Below are 18,029 nucleotides of genomic sequence, written 5' to 3' on the forward strand. Positions count from 1 at the left end.
CCTTCTTCCTCTGTTGTATGTCTCATCTCTCTCCTCGCTCTCTCATCTCTCCCTTTCTTGCTCTCTCTGTCTCTCTGTCTCTCTGTCTCTATCTCTCTCCTTCCCCTTGTCCTGCCTCTCTCCTTTTATCTTACCCCATGTCTCTCCCGCCTCTCATGCCCTCTCTCAAACTTTCTTCCACTCGTCATCCAAACTCGTCATCTTTTCATTGTCATCCAGTTTCACTTGGGAATTGTCATCATTATCGTCATCATCTACTTGATTGTTACTCCCACTTTTGACAGTGGCATGGTGACAATTTCTCGACAACAGTGGCAACTTGGCCCTGGGACATTGGACCCTAATTCTGACCATAGCTCCATCTTTCCCATTGAAATTTGCTCTTTTTCTGCAGTAGGCTCTATAGGACTCCTCTGACTCATTCACCATTTAGAGAATCCCATACCATCTTGTGATTTCTGATTCCTTTCTGTTCGCCTTTTGCACTTAAAAATGTCAGGAATCTATTCGCGAGCTTCTCTTATTTTCCTTGGATGATCATCATGGGAAACTGCGGACAGCTGTTGCCATGGCGGTGGCATCCATTGCACACTATGACTGGCCAGAGGATTGGCCAGATTTGATACCTCATCTTCTGAGGCTACTCAGTGATCAGTCTACTATTAGTGGAGGTAGAACATTAATCATGGTCAAAGTGTACTATCTTTTTTGCTCATGTCCTTGAAACTTCTTTTGCAGTGGGGGGAGCTTTGAGAGCTTTGGCTCTTCTCTCTGATGATTTAGACGACTCAATGGTGCCGAAGCTGGCGCCAGTCTTGTTTCCTCATTTGCTGAAAATTGTATCATCCCCTAATGTTAGTCATTTATTGTTAAACCTTGTGCGATCATCAAAATATTTGCTTTATTAGCACTTTTATATCCAAACAATTGAATGCAGTTATATGGAAAACCTCAGCGGTCAAAGGCTTTATCAATTTTTCACTCTTGCATTTCAATTTTGGCATCAATGAGTGGTGTATTTTGGGTAAGATACTTAAATTCTTGCTCTGTCTTATCAGTTTTAGGGTTTTTTTTGGAGTACTCTGAAATTTTAGTTCCTTTTCCTCAGACAGAAACAAGGGCGTTCATGATGCCCATTCTGAAATCTTGGATGGAACAATTTGCTATTGTTCTTCAAACTCCAGTGGATGCTAAAGATCCTGACGACTGGAGTATAAGGATGGAGGTTGGCTTCCTTATTTTTTTGTTTCAATGTAGCTCTAAGCTCATGGGTACACTTTACATGTGCCTATTATTTGTATCAGGTTCTCAAGTGTTTGACTCAGTTCGTTCAGAATTTCCCCGACCTGATGGAAAAGGAGTTCTCAGGAAAGCATATGTCCCAACTCTGAGTATACTATTTGACTATGTTTGAGCGTCTTCATTTAACAGAGAACTATGCTTTTTTTTGCAGTTTTTTACTATCCTCTGTGGGGGACCTTTATTTCATGCTTTAAAGTATACGAATCATCTTTGATCGAAGGTGCTGAGGATCCCTATGTGGGACTTTATGACTCGGATGGCAAAGAAAAAAGTCTCGAGTCATTTGTCATTCAGGCAAGTGTTCTTTATTGTCTTTACAGCAATCAAAATATCGCAGCATTGCATTTTTCATGATTATCTGATCATCTTTATCAAAATAATTAGGTTTCACTAGACAGATGTGAGCGGGAGCCCCACCTCACTTCATTCCCTCTCTATCCTTACAATGTTGTAACATTTCATTTGTTATAGCTTTTCCCCTTATTTTCTTTCAAGGGCCAATGAGTTGAGGGTCAATATTGTAACCCCATAAGCATGAGGCGTACTACCTAGAAAGTTTTTGATTCAGCCCCTTTAGAAAACACTAGCATGTGTTTGTCTCGCTATCGACAGGTCCGTCGCCACGCACACTGACAGCTGGAGAAGGATGTTGTTGACATGGTTTCAGAGTTCCGGGTTTAGGGCGAATTGTCTCTTTCTCATCCTTCTTCTGATCTGCATTTGTGGCAACAGTGGTGTCATGCTTTGGGGCTAAGGGAATATGCGAAGACGTCTTCTGTCATCAGCAGACTGGATAGACCGGGATGTGTGTTAAGGAGAAGAATCTGGAACATCACCCAAGGGTGTTAATCATTTAAACTTCTGGACCTCAAAATAGGGTCAGAAGTTTGTGGCAAATCTGACCCACTGCTATTTGTCTAGTACATTCCGTTTGCTTTTCTGACTGATGACATGACATGATGGAAGAGACAAGTCAAGGTATCACTGCACACACTGGGGAAGCTGGGCAGGAGATTGTGATCCGGACGATCTTCCCCATTGTACCTGAAACTGTCAAGTTTTACGGCTTTAATCTCCTTGATTAGAGTGAGTACGCCAAGATGGTTCTCAAGAGCAGAGAACCTGGATGACCACCTAACCGAGGAAGTGAATCCAAGTAGCTCCAAGCATAAAGTATGGAAGTGGGATGACGCCAGTATCTGCCAGTGGTTGCTGGGAAATATGGCAGGTGATTGATTCTGGAAGTATCCATATTTAAAGAAAAAATGGGTTCATCTTCAGTAAAGCAATGTGGAAAAGAGCCACAACTGGAAAATTTTTGATCTTTTGACCAAGACCAACATCATTGTACAGGGTGATATGTCTGTTGCAGACTATGCAGAAGAGCTCCAGACTCTTTGGTTGGCGATTGATCACTTCAAACCTATTAAAAATCCCAACTGAGAGCTTACACTGTCAAATTCTCAATTGGGAGCATGCTCTTGATCTTGAGGAGGCCATCCAAATTGTACTGGAAGAAAATATGCTTAAGCTAATTCTGGGAAATGATGAAGGTTAAGCTGGGACAATGTTTTTGGCTGAGACAAAGCACCTTAAGGGTACATCTGAATGGCGTGAAGGTGTCTGTGAAAGAAGTCAAAGGAAGATGGGAGGGATGTCGCGGATCATAAAGGTCAAGGGAGTAAGTACAAGTCTAATTTACAGTGTTAACATTGTAAGAAGAGAAACCACACCAATGGCATTTGCTGGATCCTACACCCTCGACTCAGACCTTTGCAAGCTCATGCGGAATATGCTTATGGAGTTGAACCAAGACCTGGATAAGGAAGACAAGATAGTGAAAAAACCATACCCACTGAGGATTATGACAGGTTGATGGAGGGGTTTGAGAAGCTCAAGACTGATAAGCTAAACGTCCATGGCTCAAGCTGGTGAGCAAACCTATTATCCTTATCATATCATCCGAGGGGATTATTAATGCAGGTGCTATGGATTTAATCACTACACTACTCATAAAGGAAATAAAAAGTGTTCACTGCAAGGGGGGAGATCTTACCTGCCACTGGCATAGGTGATGTTGAAGTCACTGACCTGGGAATGGTTAACATCTTCATCTTCCTGGGCTTCGGGCACCGCTTATATCACCTTAGAAACTTGTCAAATATTTGAATTTTATATCCAGTTTAACTCCTGATGGGTGTTTTGTCTGTGATAAGGTAAAGAACCAGAGAACTTCACCTTTTATGGAGAAGAATGGGCTGGCGTACTTGAATGATTTTGCTGACGGAAATCAGGTCTCCAACATTGTTGCCAGAAAGTAGGAGCGTAGTAGACAAGGGAAGTACCTCAAGCTGATGCTTTTCTGACTTGGTGATACGATCCAGTAAGCCCATTAGGGGCATTTTCGTCTTTAGACATTCCCTTTACGTTTCCTTTAAGTATGTAGCCCTCCTTGTGGGAGGGCAGGACATGAATCATTAAGTTGTTGGCTTCGAGTAGTCTCTCCTCTCCCTCGGCGACATCCACTCCGTCGAGCTATCCGGCGACGTCCACTCCACCGGTCCCGCCCTGCCGTAGTCCATTCCGGCACGCCGACGACCATCCCGGCGCCTTCACTCTCCCTCCACCGTCTTCTCCCCTGTACGAACCGGCAGGTTCGTATCACTTGGACATCCTTCATTTGAAGCATTAAAACTCATGTTTCCCATGTCTTATAAGAATGTGAGCTTCTTTCATGTTCAATTTGATCCATACCAATATTCTATATATAAGCGAGTGTGTTTTCTCTGGGAGAAATGAATGAAGTACAAGTCCATTTATTCTCATTCACTGTGATGTGTGGGAGACATCCTTCACAATAAGCATTATGGGAGCCAAGTGATATATTATTTTCTTTGATGATTGTGCATGGTTGACATGGGTTTATCTGTTGAAGTCCAAGTCAGAGGTTACCACTGCGGCTGAGAATCTCTTTTGATTTGTGAAAAATCAGTTTGATATCTCTATTAAACGGCTGCACTTGGATAATGCCAAGGATTTCTTCAATAAAACATTATCATCCTTCCTTAAAAGGGAAGGGGCGGTACATGAATCTTCTTCTGCATATACTCCACAGCAGAATGGGCTAGCAGGGAGAAAATATGTCATGTGGCCACTACGGCTCGAGCATTACTAGTGCATCATGGAGCAGCTAAAAACTTTTGGGAGAAGCAGCCGTTACAGATACATATAATCAACAGACGTGCCTTCAAAATCACTGGGCTATGATAATCCTGTTGATCTCATGACGAAGTTTTATCCTCACATATGGTTAAAGACAGATCTGAGACCTAGTATATTTGGCTCCACAGCGTTATGGATGTTCATAATCCAGGGGATAAATTCAGCCCTGGAGCCGTGCGACATGCATTTATGGGTTAATCACACATGCAAATGGGTACAAGTGCTTTCAGCCTGAATCAATAATTTTTTGTCTGATGACGTCACAATTCATGATAATGAGACCTTCAAGCATCAAGGGAGAGCAAGCGGAAAAACAGATCTACACTAGAGTACAAAATACAGGTGGGGTCTCCAATACCTTACCCCTCTGGAAATCTATTGATTACACCTGAACAAGGCCCAGGTTTCCAGTATTTGAGGGGCTCCAAACATCCAACAGGACAAACAGTAACTGTTAGCAGGCCCTATAACTATAGATACAGAAGATGAAGGTGAAGAAGATATATGCAGAAGAGCGGGAGAATCGGATTCTTTTCTGGATCAACCTGCTACAGTAGAGGAAGATGATAGTGGATGGCCGGTTGCCCTGATAAAAGGGAAAATGTGGTGTACCCAAGGTATCAAGTATCCACTTTCCAATGTTTCCAGCTAATGCAGACTGGGCCCAACTATCAAACCTTCATTACATCTCTCAACTCTGTGTCTACTCCGTGGACACATGATGATTCTCCAAAAGATGTGAACTGGAAGGGAGCTATGGAAGCACTAGAAAAATAAAACGTGGGAGATTGTGGTAGCGCCACCTGGTTAACGCCCTGTAAGGTGTAGATTAGTGTTCGTTATGAAGTATAAAGCTGATGGTATCTTGGAATGTATAAAGCTAGGCTAGTAGCCAAAGGCTACACACAGTCCTATGGGTTTGATTAGTGAGAGACATTTGCTCCAGTTCGAACAGTGTTGCCAAACTCAACACAGTTCGAACCATAGGACAGTTTCTGCTTACATGTAGCAGCAAGTATAGGATGGACACTATCACAGTATGACGTGAAAAATGCATTCCTCCATGACGACCTAAATGAAGAGATCTATTTGCGGCTTTCTCTTGGATACTAGCAAAAGGAGTGAGGTCAGAAAGTCTGCAAATCAAAGAACTGCAAATATGGACTTAAACACTCCCCAGGAGCCTGGTTTGGTAACTTTTCATATAGCCTAAGAGAGATTGGTTGTAAGCAGAGTAATGGAGACCACCCTTTATTTGTGAAGCAGCCTAATTCTGATACAGTCTCAATTCCACTGGTGTACATTGATGACATAATCATCACATGTGATGACGATGTTGGGAACAAAACCTTGAGTGCTCGACTGTCAGAGTTGTTTGATCTTCTAAGAGAGACCAAAATGAGTTGGTGCAAACACTCTCCCATGCCTATTGCTCCCATTATAAGATTAGACCTTTGTTAAGAAGAGCCCCTTGTGGACAAATGACAATATCAGAGGCTGATTGATAAGTGTATTTGTATAAACCATACAAGACCTGATATTGTATTCACAGTTGGTCTGTTAAGCAGATTAATGGACAGTCCCAGAAAACCTAATCTAAATGCAAGCTACAAGGTCTCGGGGTATTTGAAGGAATCTGTGGGTCATGGTGTAATGGACTACCAGTTTCAGCTATTTATTTACTTGACACATGTTATGAGTTTGGTTATTTCATTATACTCTTTGATTTTGCTTATTTACTTCAATCGGGCACATAATCTAGGATAGTGATGGGTCCATCTCACTTTGTCACTTGTGCAGAAGTTGAGTATATCTTTCTATCTAAATCAAATTAGTATATAAAAAATTACAATATACATAATGAACTAGTGTCTTAATTAAAAAAATATATTTGTTTTGAACGAAAAGTCTTAATTAAAATATTGATATAATCTATATATGTTTGTCTTCCTGTTGATGTTTTGAAGTTGGGTAGGGTCTTTCATTCTACATTTTTTGGCCATTTTTCCTTGTATAACTTTATTAGTCTGTTCCGATGCTTTGTTCGTTGTTTTCAGTTGTTTGAGTTTTTAATAACGGTGGTTGGCAGCCGTCGTTTAGCTAAGGTAAATTTTCGTTTGAGTAACTTATTTCCATCGATTATAGTTTTCCTTGCAATAATACTCTAATGAATTCTCATATTTTTCCAATTTTTTGGGTAGATTATGGGACGAAATGTAAAGGAGCTGGTTTTCTACTCTATTCCCTTTCTCCAGATGACTGAAGAGCAAGTATGTTGATGGAAAGATCATGTTTGTATTCTCAAATTTGTTAAATATATGCACACACACACTCTTAGGATGATAGTTTTTTTTTTGTGGAAGTCTGCAAATTTATCCTTCACTCAAAGTTGCATATCATATGATAATGAAGAGAAATGATACGTAAGCGACCAATTGTGGGCTAAAGTTTGATAGATAAAGTATACAGAGGAGGACATAAATCCTTAAGGGAGAAGGGTTTGGTCTCAAGGTTAGTTCTGGTTTCTTCTCCTTATGAATCTGGTAAGGTTTCCTTAGCGTTAATTTATTGTCAAATCTATGAGAGATAACCATTGAATTTCACCAATCATGATATCTCTACTAGCCTTTCAATTGGTGCATACCTGCCAGATTTAATTGATGAAATAAATTTTGTGATTTACACATATATTAGTTTCTCTTCGACGAAGATTAGTGGTGAAGGTCATCTGGAAGAGATGGCTCCCAGAAGCTTAGGCGGAGTGGGGCTATGTGTGCGAACAATGATGAGGATTCCGCACACCTGTTCTTTGAATGCTCATTTGCCCAAGCGGTGTGGACCCATCAGCCAATCACGGGGTGGATGTCGCCTCAGAGGATGCCTTTTGGGACTCTATACAGAGTGGTGCACTCAGGGGGCGAGAGGGGCGGGTTCGACCCTTCGCCGTGCTCTTGGAATTGTGGTTGCGCAGGAACAAAGTCATCTTCAATGAATGGGAAGCATCGATGGACGTTGTGTTACAAGCAGCCGCAGGTTTTTCCTCTGCATGGTTTAAATGCACCTTGCCAAGGCCCGGGCTGGCCTTTTAGGCTTTACGTGTACTTAATGATCAAATCTTTTTATCTCATTAGGAGGTTCGCCAACTTTGTGCAATCTCCCTTATCTTTCTTCAAAAAAAATAATTTTCTCTTCACATGCTTTCACATATAGCAGTCTCCAGTGGAATTGAAATCATATCAGTGGGGGTGTTATGATACTTTCTGAGCATCAGTTATGCTATTGAAAACACTGAATATTTATCATGCAACTTAGAAGTTTACTTGATAGCCTTCAAAGTATTGGCAACACAGCTTGAAAACCAGTAAGCGTACAGGAGATCCCTGAAGATAGAAGCCGTCATGGAGAGCAGTTCACTGAACGAAAAATAGTATCCGTTATTCCTCTTGTGCCCAGTATGAATAATAAGTCTTTTTTATGTAGAACCTCATTTCATTCTGTATGTGGGTCCCCCCCTATACAAGTCCAGTGTATTTCTAGAGTAACACTGTCGAAACCCTTTGGTTCTGTTAGGTCATGCCATTAATCACAGGTTCTGCTGCTCACATAAGAAGAAATGTGATGATGGCAGTACGCAAGACTCAGCAGTTCAAATAGAAGAAGAGGAGAGTTGGGTCATTGAGGAAAGCAGTCAGAGGAACTGGACTGAGGTGAGGGAACGGCCTCTCAAAGCTACTGTCTTCTCTCCATCATCCCTTTGTTTATGCTCTTTTCAACACAACCTTATCTCCACCTTCCCTCCTCCCACCGATCATCTCCTCTCTTTCTATCTCTTTTGTTTGTCCTGCTGTCACCATATCAATTTCTTTGTTCTACTTTGGTTTTGTTGGGCCCTTTGATAGAGGAGCTTGGTCATTGCATATGATCATTCTCTCTGGTCATCACAAACTGGTATCAGAGCAATGTCTACTCCATTGCTGCATCCACTCACCATTACACTCATCAGCATAACAAGCAGCTAGGGATTGTCGATGCTGCTACAGACCAACTTGGGACTCCACCAAAGTTCCTGAATCTGAGGACAACATGGAGGACGTGATTCAAGAGCCCTGGATATTTTTCCTGGATATGGCCTCTCGTCTCGAACGTTTGAAAAAGAAACTCTCTGCAACCCAGTGGGGATTATTACGGTGGAATTTCTCTATACACTACTGCTGATAACAGTGAGTCTGTCTGGCTAGACAGGGCTTCCATGGTCTGTGCAGTCAAGGTGACCATCCCGCGGCCTGTGTTGCAACCTCCAGCGGTATAACTACCTTTGTTAAAGATATCACACTCCTTGGTTTTATTAGGTGGAGTTCTTCAAGCTCAATCACTGTGTAGAGCAAGATAAGCTACCCATCGTGATCCTCAAATTCATGGATGGTGCTCTTGCGTTTTGCTGTGCACTTATGGGACATGTTGGACTTGGCACTTGTTGTGTCGAGGTTCACTGTCATTGTCGATGCTTCCCTGCAATAATGATGGGGTGGCATGGAAAGAAATAAATTATTCATCACCTCTAATCATGGGAGAGCCTCATACTTATACAGAGAGGACTATTGGGACCTGTTGGGTCAATAAGGGTAACATCTTGGGAGGTCTCTGGATGGGCATTATATGCTGACCCCACTGGATTACATAAAAAGGGTAAAATAAGGAAGGTGGGAAAAATTGGGAAATATATCTCAGACTGACTGCACTAATGGCAGAAAACAAGCTACATACATTCTGGTTGACGTGGTCTTGCTCAGTCTGGTGCATGCCTAACCTCAGTTGCATGCCAGGTGGGCGTGTGACTTTGTTACATCAGGAGCATTTGGATTATCCCCAACTAGGCTCACTGCAGTGGGTCTGTCATACCCAATTTCCCAGTTGACAATCTAAAGGGATCTGCCTTGCCCGGCAGGGGTTGAAACCCGTGAGGGGACTGAGATTGTCTACATTGTTCTTACTTTTTCAATGCTGAGTATCAAGAGCTGAATTTCCTCTAGAATGAGAAATATGGTCCATAGCTGATCCTCATCTCTCCGTCTGAAGGTCCATGCAGACTATAGATTCTTCCTCAAACTGCATCGCTCCCTGTGTGTTATTTGGCATTTGAATTGTTCCATATTTGCACATTTTGAAATAAAGAGTTTTTAAACAAAGATGATAGTGTATCTTGTTGAGGGTCCCAGATTGATCAGTTCCTCTATGTTATATATATATATTTTTTTGAACTATACTATGTTATATTTTTATGATATTAGTTATTCATCTCAAATACTTCACATGAAAGTTATAAAAGAGCTTTGCTATCGAGCAGAGCAGTGTGAAAGAGAATTATTCCGAATAACCAATATTTTTGCTGACGGAGCTAATTTTGCTTCTCTATTTATGGAACTATATAGAAAATAGCCTTTGAACCTTCTTTTTATACTGCCACTTCTTTTCTGAGTTTCCATGTCGTGCAGGTGCAAAGCTGGTCTGCAGACCCCAACCATTATCTTGCTGATGAGAGTGATGTTAGTTACAGTTGCCGGACATCAGGTACCAGATACTACTACTCTCTACCTGACATTTCAGACTCTGGACGCACCTTAAGTGTGCATTGGTTGTAGGGGGGTTCAATGGTTGAACTAAGCTATTCAATTTTCTGGGCTGAAATATCCTTTCATGCTAATCTTTGTTATTATTGATGTATAATTTTTTGTTTATATTTTATCCTATGGTCATGTAATAAGAATAAAAATAAGGTTATTCAAAAATAAAAGAATATTTGTCATCACAACATTAAGTATATTGCGAATATTGCGAATATTGGTTTGTCATCTAAATTTTTCTGCTCTAGTCGGCCCTCTTGTCAGTGATGGTGTGCAACTGTTTCATCGCTTCATCATTCCACAATAAGATGTGAACATGTCTTGTAATAACACGATTTGCCAAGTGCGCATAGATCATAGGGAAAAGGAAAACCAAAAAGCCAAGGGAACTGGAAAAGATTGGGATGATGCTAACCTACCACTGGTATCGAATGGACATGCAATTGTGGGATAGATGGAGAGGTAGTGTAGGTTTATAGAAATAAGAGGATATGCAGTTAACTGAAACCACTTCTAGGTTTATTTACATACCCCCTTCTCCCTTTTTCCCTGGTCATCTTTATAGATATTTTCCCTCAGATGTGAAAAAATTGCCATATACTCCTCCCGGCAATACTGCAACTTCAGCAAGATAATAATGCCCATTGCGTTGTATCATTACTCTCTCCCATCAAACTTGCCTTATCCTTGAGGTGTGAAGGGCTATGACTAAGACAAGGCCTCGGAACTTCTACATGCAGATAACATGGATTTGACGAATCTTGGGCATCAGCTGAGGATAAGGACGTAGAAGAGTGGGGACTCATCATTTCTGGTGGCAGGAGCTCCAAGGTGGACACAGTGTGCAGAGCCACCTATGACTGTTACTCAATCCATATCTCATCATAATAATGTTTTCTCATATAGCTACTGGTGACGCCTCAAAGTGTACTGCTCCCTACACATGATGCAGATTTCTTTGTTTAGACATGCTTTCATCTCTTCATTTGGTTAATTGGCCCTGCCAAAGACACAATTGTGGAAGTTGTAGATGGCCAAAGAATCTCAGTGATCAAAGATGGAGCTTTGCTTTTGTTCCCAAGTCGTGAGTATGATAAGGAGGAATCTAGTTTTATCACTTCCATGGCAAGTGCCTTTCTGTTAGTTTGACTGGTGGAAGATGGTTAAACCTTGCTTGTGACTGGTCTTCTTGAAGGCCAGATGATGATACCTTGGGAACTATGAAGGGAGTTGCACACAGGCCAGGCCTCAGAGCACATCTTATATCTTTGCAGACAGTAGTGTGTGATAAGGGCTGGTTTCTGTTTTAGATGATGACAATTTTTTTATGTGGCAAGGTGTCTGGGGGGAGGATTTCATTTTTCAGGAGAGAAGATGGCCTGGTGCTTTTGGAAAATCCATCTGTGATGTTCCTCTTCTCTGTGAAGCTAAATGGTGCTGATGAAGACAGGGTGGTGACGCTGCATAAGTGCATGGCTTATCCTCATTTTGAGTTGTTGAAGACTTGTTTTCCCTCTTTTTTGGGCGGAGTAGATGTTTCTTGTGTGAAGCTTGTCAGTAAGCTCAATGCAAACCTTCCTCTTTTCGGAATCTATGATTGATGCATGAATTCTTTTGATTACATTTACTGCGATGCATGAGGGCCATAGCTTGTTACTTGTCTTCGATACACTCCTGAAGACCGTGGAAGGAGATAGAAAAAAATCTTGAACTAGGACTTCAAGAAGTTAACCCAAATGACAACAACTTGGATCAACGTACTCAAGAATTGGGTTCTTGAATGAAGAATAGAATGCGTGAGAGAACAAAACAATAGGTGGGATCGGTCAGTCGTCCTCCAGACGGGAGGATCTCCCTAAGACAGGCAAGCAGGAGTGCAGGAATACCCAGGAGCTCCTCTCCATGAAAGTCTGTCACGAATTCCAAAACTGTCCTGCTTGATCGCCTTTCTTATTTATGATGTTTACCGTCATTGCTAGTTGTCTCTTTTGCACGGCCCTGCACCAGTGGGTTGGCTCGTTTTTTCCATCGCATGTTAATGCGTGGAAGAGTCATATCAATTCTCCCCTCGTCGAGAACCAAATTGTCCTCAATTTGGAATCTGGCAGTGCATGACAAGGACATCTTCCTATGTTGCTTCATAGTTAGGTCAGTTCTTCCACTTCACGAGGACTTGCATGGCATCCCTGCTAGATTTGTAAGATAAAATGGCTTCTGGATAAACCTGCCATTCCCAACCAGAGGGGAGCTGAGATTTTAGTGGTGTAATATGGTGATATTTACCTATGACTGGTCGAAGCTGAGAAACATGGAAGACAGGGGAATGGAGGAATATTCAGGGAGCCAATGTATATGCCACTGATCCAATGCATTGAGATATTTTGAATGGATTGGAAAATTTAGGAGTCAATTTTTCAGTGCTTCTTGCTAAGGTTTTCATTGTACATGGGCGGATTTTGATGTATACCTTGTCTCCCACTTGATACTGATCCAATGCATTCATATATGCCTGTGGCTTGGACAGTTGGGATTTAAGTTTGTTCAGAGTAATGTCCCGTTCATGGAGCATTTGATTTAAAGAGTCATTTGGTGATGGTTGAGTTCCATCCGAGAAATTGTATGACTTGTTTAAGTTGCGAAAGTCTACTTGATATCTTTGTACTCTAAAGATTCAGTTCTCTTCAATGTGTTGTCAGAGTTGAGCTCATCGTAGAAAAAAGATTCTGTTATCTCTTGAGGATTCTTTCGGTGACGGGGAGTCATGCTTGATCGGAGTGCAGAACATTTACTTTATTTTTATGATACTTCATATCCTTTATGTTCACTGCTTTTATATTATTTAATTTTATGGTTTATAAATTCTGAAAATTGGAGAAAATTTTTCTGCCTCTAACAGAACTTTATGCAGGATCTCTTTTATTGGAAGAGGTTATCAACTCCTTTGGGCTCGATGGAATTAATTCTATACTTGAAGCCGTCCATAAACATTATGATGATTCTATTCGAAGTAAAAATGCTGGGTTGTCCAACTGGTGGAGAGTTAGTAATCTAACTTGCTTTCCTTATTAAGAAATATTATTTTTACTGTTATTGTTTTGATTTTTTCTATACTAATAAATTTTTTTACGTAAACTTTTCTCTTGTAGTCCAATTCCTTTTATTCTAGAATGCTCTCAGACTGGTTTTTACGCTTATATTAGCAGATAATAACATTTGATTATCATGTGAAATTGCATGCTTGAGAGCCATCTGTGTAGCATCATTTTTGGTTGTTTAGAGGACCACAGATTCATTATTTTATCTTTAAAATTTATTGTTTTATTTAATTGATATCGTACAGGAAACATTGATCATCTTTCAATCCTATCCCCCAAAAAGGACGCAAACAGTAATCATCATGAATCCCAGGAAGTGGAATATCGTCAATCTTTAAAAATATATTTGATAGTTTTACATGTTTTGGACGACAATGTGGATTTAATTCTGCTAGAATCTGAGCTTTGGCTAGGTTGGATACAGAGAAGACGATAGGTAAGATAGAGAGAACAATTGAGGAAGAACTATCCTCTTAGGGCACCGACAGGCATATGGGAAATGGTCAAATTCTGTTGGATTTGAGTGAAGTGTATTCACAGATACGAGGTTACAAGGGCTAGTTTTAGCTTACTAGACGTATCATGTGACTGCATGCGATACTTCAACACCTCCTCGCAAGCTGGAGAGTGAATATTATCCATTCCCACCTTAGACACATATAATCATGCTGTAGCTTGGTTAAGCCCTGATAAGATCTCAGCCTGTTGCGACCGAGATCGATGGTTGTAACTCAAACGTTCAAATGAAAATTGATAGTTCCACAATCTTCCACTGTCGTTCTCTGAGGACGGAGAGGGAGTAGAGAGGGAGAGAGAAGGAAGATGTTCTCGTTGTAGAGGAGAGAAGAATCGTGAAGGGTGAAGGAGAGGCGATGATGGAATGTCTGAGACGGTTGTGGCCGGCAGGAAGGACGATGTTGGCCTGCTAGCACAGAGAATGGAGAGATGATCACAACCAGGTAGAGGGGGAGAGGAAGAGAGGGATAGGGAAGGTAAGACTCACATTGGCAACTGATTTCCTCACCCCATTTCCAGCAGGGGCCTCGCATAAGTAGGAGCCAGAGTGGGCTGGGTCAGTGCGAACGTAGTGGGCTGCTGTCAGGCCCTCCGAGCATAAACCCGCTGACGAATCATATCAATACCCCCCCCTAGGTCAACCAGCTTGTCCTCAAGCTGGAAGGCGGGAAAATGGTTTTGGAGGGTGCTAGCGAGTTCCCAGGTAGCTTTGGACCCAGGTAACCCCTGCCAATGAGTAAGGACTTGGGAACCCGCCAGAGAGGGTCTGAAGGCAGTGATCTTTGTGGGCACCACTTGCCAGATCTGGTCTTCTGTGAGCACCGAATGAAGTGGCCGTGGAAACAGCGGTAGGCGCGGCGCACTTGAGTTGTGAGACATGGAATACCGGATGGATGCGGCCGCCGGCGGAGAGCGCAAGCTTATAAGGTACGGGACCCATCCGTTGAGTTCTAGGATAGGGCCCGAAGTAGTGAGGACCAAGCTTCTCTAAGAAGCAATTGTTGGTGAAATGGACGAAACTTGAGGTAGACCAAGTCGCCGATGGCATAGTCCACTGGGCGGTGATGCTTGTTGGTGTGGGTCTTCATAATGCCCTTCACGCGGCCAAGTGTTGGGGAGTAAGGCAAGATGGGCGTCGCGGTCACACAACAGCTGGTTCACAGTGTCCACGGGGGACGGGTGGCACCATGGCGGAGGAGAGTGGGTGGGGCACACCCATACACGGCTTCGGAGGGAGTCATCTTGATGGTTGAATGATAAGATGTGTTATAGCTGAGCTCGGCCCAGTGTAACCACTGACTCCTGTACTTGGGTTTGTCGCCTGAAAAACAACAAAGGTAAGGTTCCAAACTGCAGTTGAGCACCTCAGTCTGTCCATCCTTCTTGGTGTGTTAGGCCGAGCTGTGCTGGAGGTGGGTGCCCTGGAGGGAGTGTAACTCCCGCCAGAATCCACTCATGAAGATGGAACCCCAATCGGATATGATGGAGTTAGGTTTACCATGCTGCTTGACGATGTTGCGGGTGAAGAGGACAGTGACGTCCTTGGCCGTGAAGGGATGTCGCAGGCCAAGGAAGTGAACATACTTTCTGAGGCGATCCACCACGAAGAGAATGGTGTCCACTCCTTGCGATTTTGGAAGCCCTTCGATGAAGTCCATGGAAATATCCTCCCAAACCCGAGTGTGTGTTTGAGAGGGGTGGAGTAAACCCATGGGAGAGAGCGTGGATGCTTTGTTCTGCTGGAAGATGTGACATTAATTGACGAAGGCTTTGATGTCGCCTTTCATACCTGTCCAGAAAAATTGAGCGGCTATGCGCTTGTCGGTCTTGAGAAAGGCACCGTGGCTCCCCAGTGCTTGGGTATGGAATTCGTCAAGGATGACACGGATGAACGGCAAAGATTTAGGCAATACCACCCTGCCATCATTGAGTAAGGTGCCTTTAGTGAGAGTGTCGAATGTATAAGTTAATGGGCCAATAGTTATGGGCCTGTTATCCGATTTATTTAAAATGGGATGTATAACGGCTAGTCAAACTAGCCGTTAGAGCCAGTCAAACTAGCTGTTATAAATAGACTGTATAAATACCTATGTTGTATAAATGAAAGTCAAGCTTGTTTTTGTCCTTCTTCCTCGTCTATATTCTATTCTTCTTGCCTTCTGCATTGTTGACATGATATCAGAGCTAAGTTTGTGACGGCTGGATTCTTCAGAGCCTTAGTTCGAATGGCAAAGGTCATCCTCCGGGGAGGACCGTTTGTTTTCGTGACTGTTCGTCTTCCTTCGAGAAGTCCATTTGTCTTCCAGCGGCGGCGATATTAAAAAACTGTTTGTCTTCCTAGAAGACTGTTCATCTTCCTTCTGGAAGATCGTTTGTCTTCCAGTGGCGGAGGTATTAAAGGACTGTTCGTCTTCCTAGAAGACTGTTCGTCTTCCTTCGGGAAGACCGTTCATCTTCCAGTGGCAACGGTATAAGAGGACTATAAGAGGACTGTTCGTCTTCCTTCGGGAGGATTTTTCGTTTTCTCAGACAGCGGCTTATCAGAGCTACGGGAGGACTAGCTCTGGGTCATCTGAAAGGAGGACTGTCTGAGCTGAAGGTCACTCCATGGCTATGGGCGAGGATGTGACAAAAATTCCCACAGAGCTCACTACTATGGCTACTTCCACTGTTGGGTCATCATCATCAGAAAATCCAGTTGTGTTTACTGATCGATGGCGTACTCAACTCCCGATTATTGTTAAATGTAATATCTTCAACGGAAAAAAATTACTCATGTGGGAGCATACTATTCAAGCTGCTCTGAAGCCTCGCAAGCTCCTTAAGTATCTTACATAAAGCGGTCCAAGCGAAGATCATCCATATTATCCAAAGTGGCTAATGGAGGAAGATTCTATTGTATCCGAACAAGCCAAATTTTCGACGTTTGGGACATCCAAAACTCTATGGGAGGCCATTCATCGAAGTCACTCAAAAAGAAATGATAAAGCAAAGATTATTGATCTGATAGTACAATCGTATACCCTTAAACAGGGTGATATGGATGTTCTAACTTATTCTAACAAATTAAGAGACATCCATAATGAGCTAGATCATTGTCGACCTCCTTTTAATGATCCGGTAGCTCGAGCTCATGAAGCTACAAATCGCCTGTGTCAATTTCTACAAGGCCTCCGACCTGAGTTTGAAATGATCAGAAGCCAGTTATATAACAGGGAGGAGGAACCAACCTTCGATGAAGCAGTATCCAAAGTCATGCAAGAAGAAAGCCATCTGAATTCAGCTCGAGGAAACATTGAAAGTACGGCCTACGCTATGAAAAATCAAATCAATAGAAGACTGACTCAGAGAAGGTGAATAAAGATGAGATAATCTGCAACTATTGCAAGAAAAAGGGACACATTAAAGACAAATGCTGGAAGCTCCATGGTAAGCCTCCCCATATTGCAAGAGCACATCTAGCACAGCAAGGAGAAAATTCTGGGAATGATCTTCCCTCAGCCCATGACTTCCAGAAGATGATGAACTTCAAAATCTAAAGACAATCATCCACACCGGATCCATCATTGGCTCTACTTCTATGGCCAATACTGGTAAAAAAGAATTTTTGATGAATATAGCTTTATTTACTAAGGACCTAGCAAATGCATGGATCCTTGATTCAGGGGAGACTGATCATATGTCATCAAGGAGAGAATCCTTTATAACATATGAAAAACTCACTCCTGGGAAACATGTTCAAACTGCTGATGGCACACTTCTCCCAGTTGTAGGCATTGGCAATTTGAATATACAACCAATTGGTGAACTGCAAAATGTTTTGTATGTTCCCAAACTTTTTGTGAGTTTAATTTGTGTACAGAAATTAGCTAAGATAAAAGAATATAATGTCTTATTTGACAATATGGATGCCTATTTATGTCACAAGGAACTCGGGTGGATAATTGGACTAGCTAAGGTCCAACAAGGACTCTACTATCTGCCCTGGCAAAACCCTGGATCCTTAGGAGGAGATAGAACCAAGGTGGTAGCTGTAGCCACATCATCAAAGGAGTCACTCATGGAGATCCATCAAAGAATGGGTCATCCATCTTTTCATCTTCTCAAACACATGTACCCCCATTTGTTTAAGAACATTTCAGTGGAAAATTTGATATGTGGAGCGTGTCAGTTTGGAAAGTTTAAAAGAACTACCTATCCTCCCAGTAACACCTACACAACTAAACCTTTCCAAATAATCAATTGCGATGTTTGGGGACCTTCTCCACAACAG

The 18,029-nt window shown here is 42.2% G+C and overlaps 1 protein-coding gene across 5 annotated transcripts in view; it reads left to right on the plus strand.

Annotated features, from left to right (window-relative positions):
- Positions 1-18,029, plus strand: part of LOC144708431 (ARM repeat superfamily protein) — a 30,712-nt gene that overhangs the window by 1,833 nt on the left and 10,850 nt on the right. For 4 of the 5 annotated variants that reach the window (XM_078581750.1, XM_078581749.1, XM_078581748.1 and 1 more), the window contains 10 exons: positions 500-671; positions 739-854; positions 938-1,024; positions 1,109-1,225; positions 1,305-1,365; positions 1,451-1,596; positions 6,582-6,629; positions 6,726-6,794; positions 10,017-10,092; positions 13,054-13,184. In XM_078581750.1, the coding sequence (XP_078437876.1) occupies positions 500-671; positions 739-854; positions 938-1,024; positions 1,109-1,225; positions 1,305-1,365; positions 1,451-1,596; positions 6,582-6,629; positions 6,726-6,794; positions 10,017-10,092; positions 13,054-13,184 (1,023 nt within the window). The remainder of the gene's footprint in view (positions 1-499; positions 672-738; positions 855-937; positions 1,025-1,108; positions 1,226-1,304; positions 1,366-1,450; positions 1,597-6,581; positions 6,630-6,725; positions 6,795-10,016; positions 10,093-13,053; positions 13,185-18,029) is intronic. The other variant, XM_078581747.1, reaches the window with a different exon arrangement.

This window comes from Wolffia australiana, chromosome 10 (genome assembly GCF_029677425.1).
Source record: "Wolffia australiana isolate 7733 chromosome 10, ASM2967742v1".
In the NCBI taxonomy this organism is placed as follows: domain Eukaryota; kingdom Viridiplantae; phylum Streptophyta; class Magnoliopsida; order Alismatales; family Araceae; genus Wolffia; species Wolffia australiana.